General features: G+C 41.8%; 1 protein-coding gene across 4 annotated transcripts in view; it reads left to right on the forward strand.

Moving 5' to 3' along the window:
• Nucleotides 1–19083, forward strand: part of KLHDC2 (kelch domain containing 2) — a 1007914-nt gene that overhangs the window by 502055 nt on the left and 486776 nt on the right. For all 4 annotated transcript variants that reach the window (XM_069637406.1, XM_069637403.1, XM_069637404.1 and 1 more), the window contains one exon: nucleotides 18943–19052. In XM_069637406.1, coding sequence (XP_069493507.1) covers nucleotides 18943–19052 — 110 coding nt within the window. The remainder of the gene's footprint in view (nucleotides 1–18942; nucleotides 19053–19083) is intronic.

Raw genomic sequence — 19083 nt, forward strand, 5'->3', positions numbered from 1 at the left:
CCCACAACATCTGCCATACTTGCTTTCCTTGGCCAAAGCTGGGCTGGCTCATGCCTTTCAAGGTGCATCTCGCCGTCATATCCAGGTACACTAGGATCCAGGCAGACCTCTGCTGTGGTCTCACTCGTCAAGGAGTCAAGGGACTTAGCAGGACTTTTCCTCCAGTGAAGGTCCCTCCACCGGCTTGGGAGCTCAATGTGGTGCTGCCTAAGCTCCTGGGAGCGCCTTCCGAACCTCTGCATCGGGTCCTGCTCAAGTTGCTCTTGTGGAGGACAGCTTTCCTTGTGGCTATCACCTCTCCCAGGAGGGATGGGGAGATTCAAACCCTGTCTTGCATGCAGCCTTACTTGTCCTTCCACGCTTCAAGGGTAGTACTGCGTGCAACGTTAGTTATTGTCCTTACTGTGTGACTTGGACATAGATTTGTCAAGTGCAAAATCCAGTCAATGCTGGCCGCCGTTGTGAAAACGTTTTACTTCTGCTCCGTCTTCAGTGTTGCTCAATACACTGACGGCTAACCATTGACATCTGCATCCGCTTTAATATTTACGCAGATTTCTGCTTTTTAGCCCACTGTTTGAATTTGTTCTCTGTTTTCCGCTGAGCATTTGTTGCGAGATGCAGAGGTAATATCGCGTTTGGGCTTTCAAAGACTTTGATGATTGTAACGAGTGTTTCTCCCTCGAGAAAGGGGTAATAGACATGCGTTACCGGAATGTGGTGGAAATGCCTATATTTGAGGTTTGTTTTCGATGTCGTGTGTTTTTTTGATAAATATATTGAGGAAGCTATTGAATGAACATAAACACGTGTGTGAATCATTGGTCTGTAGACATTCTTGATAGCTGTTGTGTGACGTCACTCAGGGAAAACCTGTTTCTTTGCTCTATAGGAATCAGAACTCATAACGTGGGTGTTTAATTTGGTGATATTTAACTGAATGTTGGGTGAATGAAGACATCCTTTTCCTTCGACCGTTTTGAATACTGTTTGGCGTACACTATTTGATGTATGAGCTATTGCATTTTGGTTTTACTCTTTGACTCTGGTTTGGTATGTATTATTGGATTTTTAATGATCAGGTGATTTTAAGATGTCGTGCTGTTGTTGTTCTTCGCAGTGTTAATTTTCTGACCCACTTTGGGGCATTGAGAAAAAGAAGTGAAGGTCCTATTGAGAATGGCTAATTAATTTTGTCTTCCACTAACCGCAATTCTACTGTGCATGAAAAGCAGGTATTTGGCTAAAATAATGTTTGTGTGTTCATAAATGTACATGACGATGCATTACTTTTGAATGTCATCATTGTGATTGATATATGGATTTATTCCTAATATATTACTTGTTTTGGTGACTTTTGCTCTCTGTTTTCTTTAATAGTTTTTTAAAAAAGGAACTTCACCCAAGACAAACTAATTCGGAAATTTAACAAGTAGCGGAACAGTATACCCTCTGATGAATGTCTTACCAATAGCGGTGTTTAGGACATAAACGTGTTGGGTTCTTCTATGTAGACACAGTAATTAGATCATTGTGTTAGTTGGTGTCTTATTGTCTTTATGTTCACAGTATAGTATTATTTAATATTCATATTGATGTATGTGTTGTGTTCGGATTGTGTATGAGAACAGTGTTTGGGTGTTTTGAATACATTTTAGATTTGTATTTATCTATGAAATGAAATAAAATAGTATTTTTAGACGAAGACTACCAGTTCCAATTTGTGTCCTGGACCTGATGTAGTTGGGGAAAAGCTGTGGGTCACCTCTGAATTTGTCATATATTGTATTTTTCTATCTCCAATTTTGGTCATTAGATGTTGTCCTATCCCAGACAGTGGAGTTAGGTTTGCCCTTCAGTGGACAAACACTTGGGGAATCTGTGTACCTGTATTATATTGATATTCTGTTGAGCCTTCCCACCTCCTGTCTTTGGCTATACATACTGCTCTATAATCAGTATCCATGAGCATGTGAATCTTTGCCAGACACCATGCTGGAAAAGGTTTAAGTTACTTAACTGTAACTATTGTTCTCCAGCATGAGTCTGTCATGGATTCACATGCAAACCCTCCCTCTGTCCCCTCTGTGTCTCTTCTTGATGGCCACCAGAGGTGGAGCTTAGGGAGAGGACTGTCATTGGATGGGTGCAGTATGACCCAGAGTACAGTGATTGATTTAGAGGAGAAATTCAGTTTTAAACTGAAATGAAACTTTTTTTTCTTTTAGCAAGCGTGACAGGGAATATTCATGAGCATGTGAATCCATGCCAGACCCATGCTGGAGAACAATTGTTACAGGTAAGTAACTTAAACCTTTCTCAGCACCTGTCCCACTGGTAGGGTTTAATTCTCCAAGCTGCTTGTTAACTTGGCGCAGGCCATCTTAATTTTATTTGCAAAAGCTTTTTGTACCTTGCAACATTCCTCACTAGTAGGAACAAAATATTGAGACTGGGGTGATGGTTTCTCCAGTTTTCTATAGATCTCAAATCGTTTTTTTTGTCTCATTTCCTGCCATTTCAATCTGTTTGTTATAGAAATTCCTCTTAGCCTCATAAATCTGTTTCTTGTAAGCGGTTTGCAATGATTTCCACACTAACTTATTTTTCGAAGTTTTGTTTGTCTCCCACATCCGTTCTATCTGCCTTTTTTTCTTTTTCAGATCGTTAAGAGTAGTTCAAACCACTCCTGGTGCCTCACTTTATTCCTGGCAATCTTCGATTTCAAAGGAGCTACTTTCTCCAAAAGGCCATTTAGCTGAGTGTTGTAAACACTCACCAACATCTCTGCGGTGTCTTGATCAGGGGTACAGGACGTAATGAGGTCTAAACAAAACTTCAAGTCCTTAGACTTTATTTTATTTAGGTTCCTATTAATAATTCTCCTGGGAGAATTATGAACTTTCAAGAGTTTGCCAGGAAAAATAGAGCGTTCTACAATTGACTAATCTGACCAAATAAATAACTTGATATTTGGAATCCTCGGGGAGAGGAAATAGAAAAACACAGATTGTTGATGTTTTTTCAAGTACAAGGCTTCCTTGTCGATCTGGTTGTCTAACCACCGATTTAAAATCGCCAAGCATGATAGTGGAACAATTAGGTTAGTTTAATGGGACTGAAAGATGGACCACGTCCTCATTTAACCCTGGCATATCATTAGGGGGCCGGTAGGTCAGTATGAAATTTGAATAACAGTTGGCATTAGATGTAAGCTTTAATTGCAAAATATCACAGCCCGCACATTTGATGGGTGTTTTAAAGAAAAGCAGGTGTCACCTGGATCAGATCCTTCTTAAATGGCAGAACAATCAGGGTCTTCTCGTTGCTAGCAGGTGCAGACCCCATACCCATCACCTGCTGGGTGCCCCAGGGATCATGCGTCTCGCCTACACTCTACAATATTTTCACTAAGCCCCTTTTCGATGATCTGGATCATCTCGGTATCACCTACACTAACTATGCAGATGATACCCAGATCCTCCTCCTGCTTTCAGGGGATTATGAAAAGGATTTGGCCTTGGTGAATAGAGTGTATATCGTCATCCAGGCATGGATGGCCACTCATGGTCTATGCCTGAATGATGATAAAACTGAACTCATTATACTGGGCACCCCGTCCAACCTAAAAAAAAAAACTAGGATCCAACTACTCCTCATTTATAATCGATGGCAACATCATAAAAGTAGAACGCGAGGTAAAAACACTTGGCTTTTACCTTGACTCAAACCTCTCATTCACTAAACAGGTCAACTCCCTAGCATCCTCCACGGCTTACACGTGCAAACTTATATGCACCGTCAAGCCATTTCTCTCTGATAGTAGTTGCATCACCCTGTCCAGAGCCCTCACCCTGTCGCGCCTGTACTACTGTAATGCCCTTTACCTAGGATCGACTAAAGCCACCATCAAAAGAATCCAAACCTTACAAAATAATGCCCTTAGAGCGGCTTTAGGCATCTCTAGAAGAGACCACATCTCAGAGATCTGTGGACAAAACTGGCTCCCAACCTACGACAAAGTCCTCCTAAAAACTCTGTCGCTGACCCACAAATCTCTCAACAATGCCGCACCTATTTACTTGGCGGAGAGATTCCATAAACAGACCTCCATGAGACCACCAAGACTAGCCAACAGAGATCGGCTCTCCATACCATGCTTCAAACGATCCACAATTGGAGGCAACAGCTTCCCGGTGAAAGCGGCCAAACTATGGAATTCTCTGCCTCCCAGTCTGAGAACAGACCAATCTTACCACAAGTTTAGATCCAACCCCATCATATGGCTGAAATCTAATAACCCCTGCTTAGGATACAGCTAGAACTGACCGGCCACCGCCAAGGTACCTATTATATGATATGATATATCTTTCATTTCTATGCTAGTATTCCTGTAATTATCTCTGTTCACCTGATTTTTTTCTGTATATAATGCCCTCTGGAAATTGCCTGCATATTCTTTCCTGCATACTATGTCTGTAAATAAGCACCTTCTGTATATACACCCTTGTAATTATTAACTGTATGTAAACTGTATACATTTTTGTGTAACTAAGCTTTGCATATACTTGTAACTGTTGCGCCCTGTTACTCTAGGGTATGATGCGCATTATAAACAATGAAACAAACAAGCAAAATAGGTTGGATTTAACAATGAATGCTACACCACCTCCTATTCCATGCACCCTGCATTTACTAAAAAGGATCTAGCCTGAGGGAGTTGCCATGCTTATTTTGGGGGCTCTAGAGTCTTTAAGACATGTTTCTGTAATTCTCATCATATTCAGGTTTTCTGCCTCGATGAGATAGTGTATATTGATAGCATACTTTGAGTGAGCAAATGTTTAAAAGTGCCGCTCTAATGGACGGTAAAGGACCACAAGAAGAGGTGGGACTAAAATGATGTGATGGGATGTTGGCCAAAATTACCGCTAGTGTTAAAATATTCGACTGGCTTACAATAGTTGGCACAACAAGGCTAGCAAAGAAATTGACTACTGGCTTTTCTGGAACTGTGGTATTTAACACATCAGTACCCAGGTTGGTAGGTGGAGCATTTTGTGAAAGTGGCAGCTGGCGAGTTATAAATATCTAAAATGGGCAAACCTCTCATGCTGTCCTTTTTTCTACAGACGTTTTCCTATTCAATAATGCAACGTACAATTTGATTATTATTTTGAAAAATGTATTTACATTAGATATTACTGCATTTAAGGATTATAACGTGATTGTGCTTTGTTTTTATGCAATCAATGTTTACTTGTGTCGTCTATTTAAACCGGTATTTTGCAATATTACTCAATGAATGCGTGCATATGATCTTTGATACAATTGCCATAAGATAGCCTTGAAGAGGTCCTAGATAGGGGTTGAGACACTTCTTGGTTTAGGCAGGAACATAGTTCATTTTGGCAAATTATACAATACAGAAAGGTTTTCTTTACTGCATCAATCTATCAGTTCTATTGTATTTTGAAATCAAAGGTAATTACGGTATAGGACATGCGCATATGTATCAGCATAGATACTTGTCTGGTTATTTGAGAGAGGCTTTGGGCATTGCCTATTATACACCTGTAAACGCAGCAGTCCACTATAACCTATATAATTCCAGATGTTACCATTATTCTTAGGCACAACCAAGCCTGGTTTGCCCAAACTTAAAATGTTCCTAATTTTAAAGCACTGTCAGCTACGCGACCCACCATTTGTACGTTAGTGCCGATTTTAATAAACACTCCATGTGCTGGATCCGCAGTTCCGCCTTCCCTACTGCGTTCCTCCATGCAGGTCCGCACTGGGGGCTCGAGTGTTGGGCTGCCCGCCTTGCTTCATCCTGCTTGCTGTTCGGTGCATGAAGATCCCCTCTGTACTACCTTAGTCTGCGGTTCCCACCTTTTTGGCACAGACGCACACAGGAGCAGCTTGTGAGCCGCTGGCGTTATGTATAATTCTGCCCAAACACTTTGGGGTTTAAGGTAAGACATCCTCTACTTTGCCTCAGAGCCATGTCCAACGTCATTTTTGCTCTGGTGCTCAACAATCACATCCGAGTCTGCATTTTTAAATATCTATAGCTTTCACAGGTTAAAAAAATTATCAGTCCATCATGGAGAAGCGCGCTTGACCAGCATCCATCTGGGTGCTGCTCAGAAGGGTTTTAGCAGCGCACATAGACAATTCCCACCTTCTCAAGAATTAATGTCCAAGCCACAGCAATTACCTGACGACAATTTGGTTTCTCACTAAATAAACCTAAATTATACATACTAGTCTCGATATTCTGGTCTAGCCTATTTACATCACCATATTATGCAAGCATTACCTAAAACAGAATAAACCCTCAAGTAGTTAAAAATGAATATGAACATCTTGCCTCCACGCACAGAAGATCTAACAAAGAAAGATGTGCCTACATACATTAACCAAATAACCTTTCCTCCCCAACGATGAATCTTATACTTTACTCTACCACATTTATACCTTGTGACTAATTTCCACCCAAGGCTACATTTAGCTGTTAGCAGACAACCTTGAATCTGGTTACCTTGGCTCTGCAAAAGGTTACCAGATGTGTGCGTACTTCCACTTGTTTTATGCTTGTTGTAACATGAATAACACTCAATCACCAGAATGTCAGTTACTTGTGGTGCCTTATCAAAAGCATAACCCACGGTATGTAACCCAACTGGCACCTCAAATATTGGATACTGACTAAGTAAAGAGGCTACATGGATGTGTAACCTCATCTTTGGCTTCCTATTCTTTGTGCATATGTCACACAGGTGCTTTGAAGTGGTACCCTTGCAAATGAACCCATTATTAACTCAAATATTAATTTGCCGGTTACAGATTTTGAGTAGGCATATGTCATGCTCAGCCTCTCTTACATTAGCATTGCTACCAATACCTTATTGGTGGAGAGCAACATTGTAATACCATTTATGTTGTCTGCAAGAGAATATGGGTATGAGACATGCCTGGCACTACACATACATGGCATTAGGGCAGCAGACATTTAAATAGCTGCAATGCCTTTCACACAATCTGCATCCTTTTCAGATTTTCAGAGTTGCATTGGGCACAGACCTTAACAAATGATATGGTAACTCTGCTGTAGAATAATAGTTTCACTGAGCACTTGTATAATCCTACCCAACAGAAATAGGGTAAGGGATGTTGCAAACAATGTTGTGCTAACTTCAAAATAATTGTGTGTGCAGATCCATGACTTTTTCTTAAACTGCACATAGTATCATGGTGAAGGTTTATATATGTTTCACTTGCAAAGTTTTGTTGGTATGCAAATATCCCTGTTTTCTTTTACGGCTTCAATTACCAATACTTCTGATACTATCGCCTCTCTTCCTCCTCACTAATACTTCACCTTCTACTCCCCCTCTACTGTTACAACTACTTCCGCACTACCACCACTATCTCTCTCCCCTGTTTTTACTACTCTCACAAACCCTCTCCTGCTACTGTCACTTTCAATATGTTCACTGCAACTAACTACCGTTCACTGCTACCAACTACCATTTCCTGCTACTTCCACCACTCCCAATTACTACTATTTTATATTCTATTGCTAGTTCACACACACTCTACCCCAAACACAAACACTCCACAGACCCCCCTCTCACTGATGCCTCTGCACTCCTTTCTCCTCCTCTGGTCTCTCAGACTCCCTTCTCCACCGCCTGTCCTAACCCAACTGGCCCACACTACACAACTCACATGTACATTCAAAAATACCACACCCTCTCCCAGGATTGGAAACTTTGTTTTAATTTATTTATTTATTTTTTAATGTTATCGTGCCATAGCCAACATTTGACTTTAAACACATATTCACGAACAAACATACAATGAAATAAAATTACAACCTTGAAAGGATCAAAAACATTCAAATTCCTAAGATATTACATTTAAAAAAAAAAGTAATTTCAGCACAGACTTAAAATATAAAAGAACAGTACCAAAGAGAAAAACAGAAGGAGTAGAAGCGAACAGGAAAACACATATTTCTTCCACAATAAAACTCTTTGGTCTCATAGAGACTACATTTAAATACATTTCTCATTTAAACACAACATCAAAGAGAAACTTCAAAATGGGAGAAACTAGTCCGTCCCCCTGTGACACCCAATCACCTTCCCCTCCTCTCTCCTACTTTCAACTTAATCATTAATCAAATTAAGTTCCCTCATAGCTCTAACAAGTTCCATTGACAGAGCGGACTCATGACATGCAGATAATCTCCTCCAAAATTCAATGGTATTTAACCATAACGGATGATGGACAAACCTACCAAATCTTCTTGCCCTCATGCTCCAAGTGCCTGGACAATCTATCAATAAGTGTTTGGATGTCTGATTGATGGTATTATCACACTTATCACAACTCGGGAATATTTTCCCTTCATTATCCCTTGTCGCCTGAAACTCAAGGGTCAGGAGTAGATTTAGACTAAATCTAAGAATAGCTAAACCCAGCCGCAGATCTGGACATTTTTATAGTTTTAGATGGGCAGGAAGCATTGATAATCGTTTATCAGTCAGTGTAAACGAGGCAGATCTCTTTGCTCTCCTCATACTATCCATAGTATCAATCCAGTCACGCTGTTTCATCTTCTCCTTCACCCTGTTTCAGATTACCCAGAAGAAGGTCAGTATCACAACCTGCTTTTGCTAATATTTCTGAGCATCTTTGCTGGAATTTATTCAGGAAACCATTTTCACCCAATTTCAGCTCTTGCGCTACTTCCTCAAATAAAGAGTTTTTGGGAGGATCTAAGACCACTCTATAAAGGTTTAGCCATTTCCATTGGAGCCTCACATTGGAGTGAGGCAAGACCTAATTCATACCTAAGGGCAACTATTGGGACATAGTCCGGTAACCCCAATGTGCGTTTCCATAGTTTAGCTTCGATTGTGTCCCATTCAATATCCAGAGCTAAACAATTATAGTCTAGACCAAAAAGAACTATCGGAACAACCTTGCCTATATAGAATCTCACTAGAGGAAGAATCGAGAATTTACAAAATTGAGTCTTGATTTTTTTCATTTGCACTCCCAACTTTACCATTTTTAGTTCAATTGATCGTAACAAATCGCCTTTTGTTGGAAAAGAGCTTATTGTTGCTCCCAAGTATGTCGATTCCGCAACCATTTCAATTGATAATTGGTCCAGACTCCAAACATAGTGCTTCACCAACCTCCTTGTTTGTTTAAATCTTAGAATCTTAGATTTTAAAGGATTCATGGTGAGACTATTATTTCGTGCGTAGTTTTCTATTCCCGACAGAAGACTTTGCAGCCCTACCTGAGAGTGATCCAGGACTACAACGTCATCTGCATATGCCAACCAATTAATTCTTGAGTTTCCAATTACGGGGGATATTAGTCCTATATCTTTCAACCACCCCGCTAGGTCTGCCATAAACAGGATAAACAGAAAATTACCTAGTAGACATCCCTGACAAACCCCTCTCTGTATCCTGATCGGATTTGTGAGTAGGCCTGCTTTAGTCAGTCTTACCCGCATAAAGTTATTAGAATGGAGTTCTATCAGGATCGCTAGTAAATTGGGAGGAATACCCCTGGCATCTAGTTTTCTCCATAGCAGATTCCTATCAATAGTGTCAAATGCTTGTGAGAGGTCCAGCCATGCCCCATACAGTGGAGGACCCCCTTTTAGGAACGATGGCGCTGTCAAACAACTCAATACCGGCCCATTAAGTGAGGTTAAAAGACCCTTTCTAAAACCTGATTGCTGCCTTGGTATAATACCATCTTTTTTTGGCCAAATTTCCAATTCCCCTAGGATGAGACCAGCAAAAATGTTGCTGTCGGCATCCAATAGGGAGATTGGCCAGTAGTTGGCTGCTAACAATCTGTCCCCTCTTTATAAATGGGAATAACTATCCAGTTTTTCCAAGAGTCAGGAAAAGTCTTCCACAGGACTATGTTATCGAATCGTTTTTTTAGGACCCTTGCCCACAGAGGTGGATCCATTTTTAAGATTGAGTTGCTCAGGCCGTTCGGCCCCACAGCTCTAGATGCTGAAGATTTCCATATCAGCATTTCTAGATCTGCGGCTGAAAAGTCCAGGAACCAATTACCTAGTTTTATTCTCTCCCCCAGACTAGTATTCAGGCAATCATAGACCCCTGCAAAATGAGCACACCACACCTGTTCTTGGATAACCACATCCTGTTTTTGCGAGCAACTTATTCCATTGATTCCAACCAAAGCCCACACATTTCTTGAGTTTCCCCGGGAGAGGGCAGCTAGCATTTTCTCCCCATCTTGCTGGAACATAAGACCCCGATGAGCTCTCACTCAGTTGTTAAGCAATCTCAGACCCTCCTTAAGCTGAACGATATCTTGACAATGTCTCTTTAACCAACCTCTTTGAGTTCTGAGTTGCTTTTTTTTAACCATTATATCCACATCAAAAGGATGTTTGAAAATCCCATGTAGTTTCTGGACGTTTGATTCTTTTGGGGCCACATTAGATAAGAAAAGAGAGAAATCACATGGGTTACACAAGTTTGATAGTTGTTGGTCAAAGTTGGTGAGCCAAAGTCCTCAGTTCAGTGTTTAACACTTTACCCCCCTTTGAAATTTTCTTACAGCATTACCAGCTCCATTCATAGACAGCTCTTGATCATAGAACACTGCATCAGGATCCCCCTCTAACCGTAGACTTGAACTTAACATTACATAATCGTCAATGTTGCCCTCCCCCTAACTGAAAGTCAAGACATGTCTCAAAAATGCCTTCCGAGCCGAAAAGGTAATCAATTGTTGAGAAAGCCTCCCCTTTCCTCCAAGAGGGAGCATTTGGGATATCTCCCCTGATGTTACCATTAAACATTTGGAGACCCCATTCTGTAAAAAAATCTACCCACGTTTCAGCATTACTTGTCTTTTGACGACATCTTCCCGAACTCGGGTCAACCTTTGTGATACATTGAGAGTTCAGATCACCTGCAAGGATAAAGTCATCTCGCGGACAGACTAAGCAGACAATCGTATAAAGAAATTATTTTAGGATTCCAGTAAACATTTATAATATTCCAACCTTTACCCCTGGTGGCCCCTCTTTTTGTTGCTCGCACCATTAGAATACCTTCACTAGTAACCAATACACTCTTTGATAAGTCAAAAATCTCATTACTACATGCCACCATCAAACCCCCCTTGGCCTTCCACCCTCTGAATCCCGAGCCAACTGCTGAAAAACCCCACTATACAAGTTAACCAAGTCTCTTGGAATAAAATTAAATCTGCTGATTTGAAGATTTGAGTTTTCCTTGGTTCTTGTGAGAAGGAATTGTACCCTCTGCTGTTCCAAGATAGTACTTTTAGGTGAATTCTTCCCTAGAGTCTCTGTTGGGAGATGCCCATTTTAAGGATAACCTGGGAGATTATCTCTGGAACCATTTCCCACATATTTACTGTGGTTGGGGAGCGTCCCTCTTTATTCTTGGGTAAAGTCTGTTGATTCTCCCGCTGCGGATATCCTGAGAAGACCATCGGGGGTACTGGACATACATTAGAGATCAACAGACCTCTTTGGTCCCAAGCCTGTATCTCCCCCAGAATTAAGTCTGCACCAATTCTTGACTTCAGAGTTACTTCTGCTGTATTAGTATCTGGGCCTAGTGGAAAACTAACTATATCAGTATCCTCTGTTGTGAAATATTTTAGGGCAGGAATCATACTAATTTCCCGTAGAATTGTAGATCGATTTTAAAGGCAAATTATTTTGCATTAATGGAGTTTTTCTTGATAGGAAAACTTTACAATTCTTTTTTTTATTTTGTTGGTTGCTTAAATTACCAGAGGCAGTCACAACGTTGGTATTTACCAGTGAGGAAGCCAAAAAAGTGCTTCTATTGCCCCTTGCTTGCAAGTCCTCCACCTGAGGCCCTTGTGGGTAGCTGTCCCTGAAAATAGTCTCCAGCCCCTTATTATCCAAATTGTTCAACTCTCCTGCCATAGGTGCCCCAGCTTTAATAATCTGATCCAGTGGCTTCCCCAGACTGGAGATAACATTTTTAGTTTTTTTCAAAAAAATTGGTGCAATTTTTACTGAGGAAATTGCTGCTTTATTTTGACGTTTCACCAAAAGAAATATGGGAGCAATTTTCTTTGGCAGCTCAGGTATCTCTGCCTGGCTTCCAACTGTTAATTTTTCGATCATTTTTCCTTTTTCCATCGAGTCATTAACACATTCATTATTTACTTTATTTATCTTCTTGGTCTTATTCCCTTGATCCCTTTTAAGGGGGATCTCTTTCTGGGTTCTTTCAACCTTTTTCATACCCTCCTTTATTTTTTTCAGGAATTGGTTAGAGTCTGTGGATTTACACTTCTTTTTTTTTCTTCTTTCCCTGAGTACTCAATTGCGGTTGAGGCTCAGGTATTGGTTTTGCCCTTCTTTTTCATCTTTCCATTCATCTTCTTACTCTGTGGGACTGCCCGATCTGAGTCTCCTGAGGAAATATTATTCAGACACTCTTTGTCCTCTTGCAGAAGATCATTGTCCACCACAAGAGCCATTCACAGAAACTGTTCCATTACAGAGGCTAAGAGTGGAGTATCTTGTGAGAAAGGTTCAATGCCAGTTTTTTTAGGCGAACCCTTCTCTCGAGTCTCAGTCCTTCTGTCATTCAACTCTAGTTGCTCAGAAATGGTCGCCAATTCTTTCACAAGATCCTCGCATAGAACAGTCAGTAGATCCAATTTTCCTGATTGATCCTTAATTTCTTTTTGGAGACTCCTCACCGGTTCACCCATACCCTCATTGATTGCGGATTTTAAAGCAACAATAGATGATTCATTTATCTCCAGTTCTTTTGTAACCTCCAATAATATGCCCGTATGTTGTTGCACTTCCAACTTTAAATTTTCAAACACTTTAACCAGTGATGTTTGTTTATTTATTTATATAGCGCTCCAGACCCAGGGGTAAAAGGGCGCTTAGGTAAATGGTTACAAGATACAGTTTATACATTTAGATATATAAACAAAGTTTAAAGCCATTATTGTGGGTAGTACCAGTTCCTGTGTTGAATTTCCTGGGGGGGTACTAGATATTGGTTGCATCTCATCGGCACAATTACCAGACTTTTATAAGTTAGAGGCATTATCCTCCATCCGATATCTACCCTCAATGATTTGATCTTGTTGACACGGTCCAATAAAGGGAACCTCTATTTCCAGTTCTAAAAGGTCTTCATCTCTCGGATCACTAAAATTTACAGGGACCTGGCATTGGGAGTCTCCAGATTCACTTGGGGACTCTCCTTGAGTAGATAAAGCAACCACAGTTTCATTTCTCTGTAGTTCAGATGTTGTCAGTAGGTGATTCACAATCAACTTTTTCATGGTAGTCGCACTTAAAGTATAGTCCAGGTTTCCCTGAAATAGGGCCCGAATCGGGTGACTTTTTGGAGTAGACTCCCTTGCTATATGTCTCGGAGCTTCTGATTCTTTCATCAAGCAAGAGCCCATCAGTGACTGATTGTCCACCGGATAGATACTTGGGGGAGGGACAAAAATACCCCCACCTGCTTTATAGGGCTTAAAAAAGCTTGAGGTTGCCACCTCCTTTTCGCTACATTGGTACTTCTTGCCCATTTCAGTACTCTTAGTCTGCTTGCAGCCAGTAATTACAACTCCTGGAGCCGAGCTCCGTAGATCATACATATCCAGCAAGATATAGGAATGATCTTAGCACCTGGGTCAAAGGCCACCCCGGCCCGCAGTCCCCAAGTACCAGGAAGATTAGTAACTGGAGTCTAGAAGGTGCAGAAAGACGGTTGTGAAAAAAAACTTGACAACTCACGCCATCCCTGCTTGGGTCAAAGGTCCAGGCCCGCAGTCCCCGAGTTTTTTAGCTGCCCTTACACTGTCTAGAGGGAGGAAAAAAAGAAAAGAAGGTAGTTTCCTATAGTGATTTCTACTCCGAGGACTTCTTATGCACAAATAAAGTAAATAAAAGACACAGAAAGGAATACTTCCCTTCTCCGTGTCAGAAGCAATGTCAGAAGTGATTGTGTTTAAGTATTCACCTCAATCTTTGAGGCGCTTCCGTGATGCCCCCACTGGAGCAGTTCTCAACACTGATCAGTGCCAGCGCAAAATATTAAGCACCCAGGCGGGTAGCTAGGGACACACTGTGAGCTCACTGCCCACCCAACATTATAATTATTAACAATTATTGGCAAACTCTAAGAAAAGGTGACAAAGGTAAACACAGTTGTAGTGTGTCAGGGAAGACACTATCGAGAGCGGCACCAAAGCGCATGTGCAAAAGTACCTAGAGCACCTTTTATACCTCTAGGCTCGAAGCTCAGAACTCTAAAGACCAGCTTCACTGTTTTCACTCTGGTTTTCCGCTTGCCGCCTCTCTATTAGTGCTTATTTCGGCTTAACACCAGCCCACTGATGCACTGAAGCACGACTGGAGCACAGCAGCACCTCCTGCCCGTACAGCCACGCAGCCACCCGGCTGCGCAGGTCTTCGGTTTTACAGTTTAGCTTCGGCTCGGCTCTATTGCTGGAAGGCTCAGAGGAGTCAGAGTGGCTCAGTCTTTCTCGCGTCTCCATCTCCCGATGTCCAATATTTAGAAAAAAGGACCTTCCGGGAATCGAGTCACACCGCACTGTGAGACTCTCCGTCTCAATTACACAGCCGCTTCCGACTCGCTAACAACTCGCTAACAATGCCCACGATACTCATCATGTCCAATCATTTACCTGGTTCAAAGGGGTGTGGCAGGGGAAGTGCTAAGGGAATCTTCAAAAAGGGCTTTTATGCCCTGCCCCTTTTCTGGCATCATCTTTTGCAAAGAAAGTAAGACTTTGAGGTACTGGAGTCCCGCATTTATAAGGCCTTCTGGTGGCCCTTTAGTGTTAATGTCCCTGGTGGGTGTTTCATTAATAAGGTCTGTATTTCTGGACAGCGTGTATACCCATAGTCTCTTCGCTGCATGGTGTCTTCCTTCTGCTACAGCTTCTCCCCGTCAGTGTTCTCCTGCGGAGGCGCCATCATCACATGTAAGTTGGGGAGTGGAGGTGGCCTGTACACACTTGCACAGACACAGTGGGATGGGCTCCCTCTCTCCCCTGACAGGGCCTGTATACAGGACTTGTCACACTAGTGTGGCAGAACTTGAAGTCTTGGACTGGTTGATGAGCTCTCTTTATAATCGCATATAACATTTTAGTTTTTAGTCCATAGCTTTGGAAAAAGTGCTATAATATGCACATTTTATACTGATGTGTAAAGAATTGCAATGGTTTGGGAAGGGACAATTCCCTCCCATACTCTTCAGAGATGATAGCTCACTAACTATGCATGCTCACAAAGTGGGTTAAAAGTGGCATACCTTGTTAGTTGCGCACATGGAAAATGTGTCCACGAAAGCCAGCCATTTCCGCACTTGGAGGGAAATATTTCGACGGAACATTGAGTTATGCAGAAAATCGCCTTTAAATGCATTTCTGGTGCTAATTCAAAATGAGCTTTATTTTCTTGAATTATAAAACCTTGTGATAGCATCTTGAGTCGTGTAAACAGCTCTCAGAGGCCCCTTTGTGTGACCTTCCGTTAACTTTGTGTTTGGTGAGCTTTATTACATACCTGCTGTGAAGAGGTGACACTCCATTGCATTAAGCTGCTTTTGTTCATGTCTGGAGGGATCATGCTGCACTCCCTCTGTCCTCGCAGGCCACCCCACCCCCTATGGTCCCCCCGTGATGTTCCCTTGTGCCCCCCTCCCTTCTCGCACACAGGTGTTGCCTGTTTTGCTTGATTCTTCTACCCTGCGCCCCCTCCACCCAGCCTACTTCTGCAGGAGTCTGTCCTGATACATTCTGGTTTCACCATCACCGTCATTCGGCCAATGCTGGATTTGACCTTTATGGACTTCATTGATTCACAGTGCGTCACCCTTTCTCAACTCTCATGCTGGACTTCCTTTGCATCTTGTACTCATGGTGGCCCTGAATCATGCTGTTTCCATCTTCAGCTTGTATCCTGGCTTGCAACATTATGTGTTACTACTGACTTCTGCAATTGTATTCGCTCTCCCCTCTTGCTTCTCCACTCTTTTTGACTGCATACACTCTGTTCTCTACTCTTCTCCCTTTCCCTATCTCCTCCCTTCCTCCCCTCTATCCACTTACAATATCAGAATTGTCCCTGGGCCTAGAATGATAGCAACCTCGTCTGTCTCCTCCTCCCCTTTCTTGTTGAGCCCCCCCCCCCATCTCTTCCCTCCAGCTCTACCAGAAATGTCGCCAGGCCTAGTATGGTAGGCGCCTGTCTGTTTCCATTTCCTTCCCACTTCCCCCTCCCTTCCTTATCTATGTCTTAGCTCTTGCACTATTTGAAATGTCATCAGGCCGAGTACCATAGTTAATTTTACATTCTTACTGTTCATGGCCTGTAAGAATGTCATTGTATTTTTCCTTCTGAAGCGCTTTGAAACACATTGTGTGTATGCGCTATATAAATAAACTATCATATCCTATCATGTGATCAGTATACATTTTATCTTTATAGAAATATAATAGCCAAGGCTTATTTGGAATGTTAAAGGTATTTTTCGTTTAGAATGTTCCCCTTGAGATGTGTCCATCTGAGTGGAAGGAGTCTCCATAACTAGAGCCCTTGAACAGATGGTCTTTGTTATAGGGTTTCAATATGTTTCTTTGGTGCAAGACGAATGAGTTTGTTTATCCCCAATGGCAACTTCTCGGATGTCCTCCATCAGCACTGCAGCTCCTGGGTTGAAAAGGAGTTCAGTTTATGACCAGTCTAACTGAAGAAACTAAATAGAACACTAGCAAAGTCATATCAGCATACCATATTTGGCAATGCAGAACAGTAATGTTTTCCCTGTATGAAGCTTAACATGCAACTATACCACTTAGTGTATTTTCAATATTTACATCTACAACAGCATCACTTTTATATTCAATATAATTTCAGATATTCTAAATGAAATGCACTGTAAGCTGACGTGCCTGGGATATATGATGCTTCATTTGACATTACATGGCACACCATTCTGAAATTAAATGATTTTGCATTGTGATGCTTTATTTGAAATGCATACCAACATTTTGGTTTAAACAATTACCAGTGAAAACACAAAGCTGGTGACTAGCCAGTCTGTGAGCCTTAGGCACATTTACCTCTATGCAGTTCATAAGAAGTTTCAGTTTGTGGTGGTACACCCTTATCGTGGTATCTGAAGAGAAGCACGACATGTGAATGCAGCAAGCCATTATTCTGGTGCCTCTCACTTTAGATTAATCGAATCTTAATTTCCCCCAAAATTAGGAATATGCTCGAATTGAGAAAGGGAAACAATTGGTTTGTAGGCCCACCAATGTGGGTACTTGTGTAACTGCCCACCGGTACACGCATTGGGGAAACTAAAATGTCCCTAAGGGAGAAGCTGTGGTTCGGATGAGCGAGCCGGCCCGCGGAAATCACACAAGCCTAACTCCATGATTCTGCAAACCTGCACATAAAACAAGGACTTTTTCGGTCTGAGCTTTTGAGGAGAGGGCTGGCATGAAGGCTTACAGAAACAGGCAAAATAGAGGATGGAAGGAAGGGGGTAAAGAAATAGCAGAGGTAAAACAAGTAAAGCTTAAGGTGTGTAGGAGGCAGAGACAAGAAGTGTTACATCTGTGGAGCGGGTAAGGAGAGAAAGTGGAGCAGAGGAGGAGACAAATAGCAAAGGAGGGAATAGAAGAGACTTGAGAAGAAAAGGAATAGGAGTAGAATAGAGTAGGTGAAATGTGAGTGTGCTAAGTAAAAGAGGAGGGAGAGAACAAGTAATACACCTTGTGACACCTTGAGAGCCTTGCAGAGCGTTAAGGTGGTAGAAAGAGAAAAGAGAGTATATAGCAGGAAGAGAGGAGAAAGTAAGAGGAGGAAAAATAGGTAGGAGAAAGGAAAAGTGTGTGGAAGCAGATAAGAAAATGATTGGAATAGAAAAAGGGCATGATGGAAAATTACAGGGTGACGTGGAAGAAAGATGGGGACTAGAGCAAAAGAATGTTCCCGAACCACGATCCTAGAAACATTGGCACTGTTGTAAAGCAGCCTACCAGATCACCCGAGGGGTCTATATACCACAGTGGGTAGGAGAAGACTGGAAGCCCCTAGACTCCTGCCAAACTGAGAGTCTGATGCCCAGTCTAATCAACTCAAGGCACCAGGAATGGGGGGTGCCAGGTAATCTACACATCCTCTGGGGGACCATTGGACAGTCTGGAGCCAACCAAGAAAGACTCAACCACAAGCCAAGAAAGTTGTGTAGGACCCTACAAATCACAGCCACTCTAAGCGACTGTTTCCTGCCTGCAAGGTGGATGCAGTCTAGGGAGGGAAAGCAGTGCTGTGGACACCGTCCTACAAAAACCTGACAGAGCTGTACATATTCACCTACCCACCCCTGAACACAGTTACCCCTAATCCCATAACGTTTGTTATATGATATGGCATTTATAACGTGCCTATACACAAGTGTTTCAAAGCGCGAGATATAATTAAACCTGTGAACCTCTGCTGGCTCCGAGTTGTCTATTGATCTCTCAGCCATGACAAGGTCTTGATTTGTAAACCTCACTGCTGTGTTTTAAAAAACAAATCCTTTTATTCTGTTTTGAATGGTGTTTTTTTCTTTAAATACTGTTTTGAAGGTTTTTGCTTTCTTGAAGTTAATGGAGAAACTCTGTATATATGGAGATACTTTAAATAAACATTATAATGTTGCTGTGGGTTTCTATTTGTTTAAGGTGTAAAACGTTTACCCCCAACATTTTTACTTGAGGACACTGGCACACTACTTTCTTCTAAGTTGATAAGGTTGTGGTAAAAGGTCTTTTACTTTTTGGTTCTAGCAAAACGCAAGGGCTGTGCCCTGTGGGAAGATCTTGGCATTCTTTAACAAGAATTTCATCTGATTGCCTTTTTCTCTTTGGAGGATTTACTACTAATAAACAACCTTTAAGTAAGTAAAGATCAGCTATTCTATGTGTCGT

This window comes from Ambystoma mexicanum, chromosome 14 (genome assembly GCF_040938575.1).
Source record: "Ambystoma mexicanum isolate Mex_15411 chromosome 14, UKY_AmexF1_1, whole genome shotgun sequence".
Lineage (NCBI taxonomy): Eukaryota > Metazoa > Chordata > Amphibia > Caudata > Ambystomatidae > Ambystoma > Ambystoma mexicanum.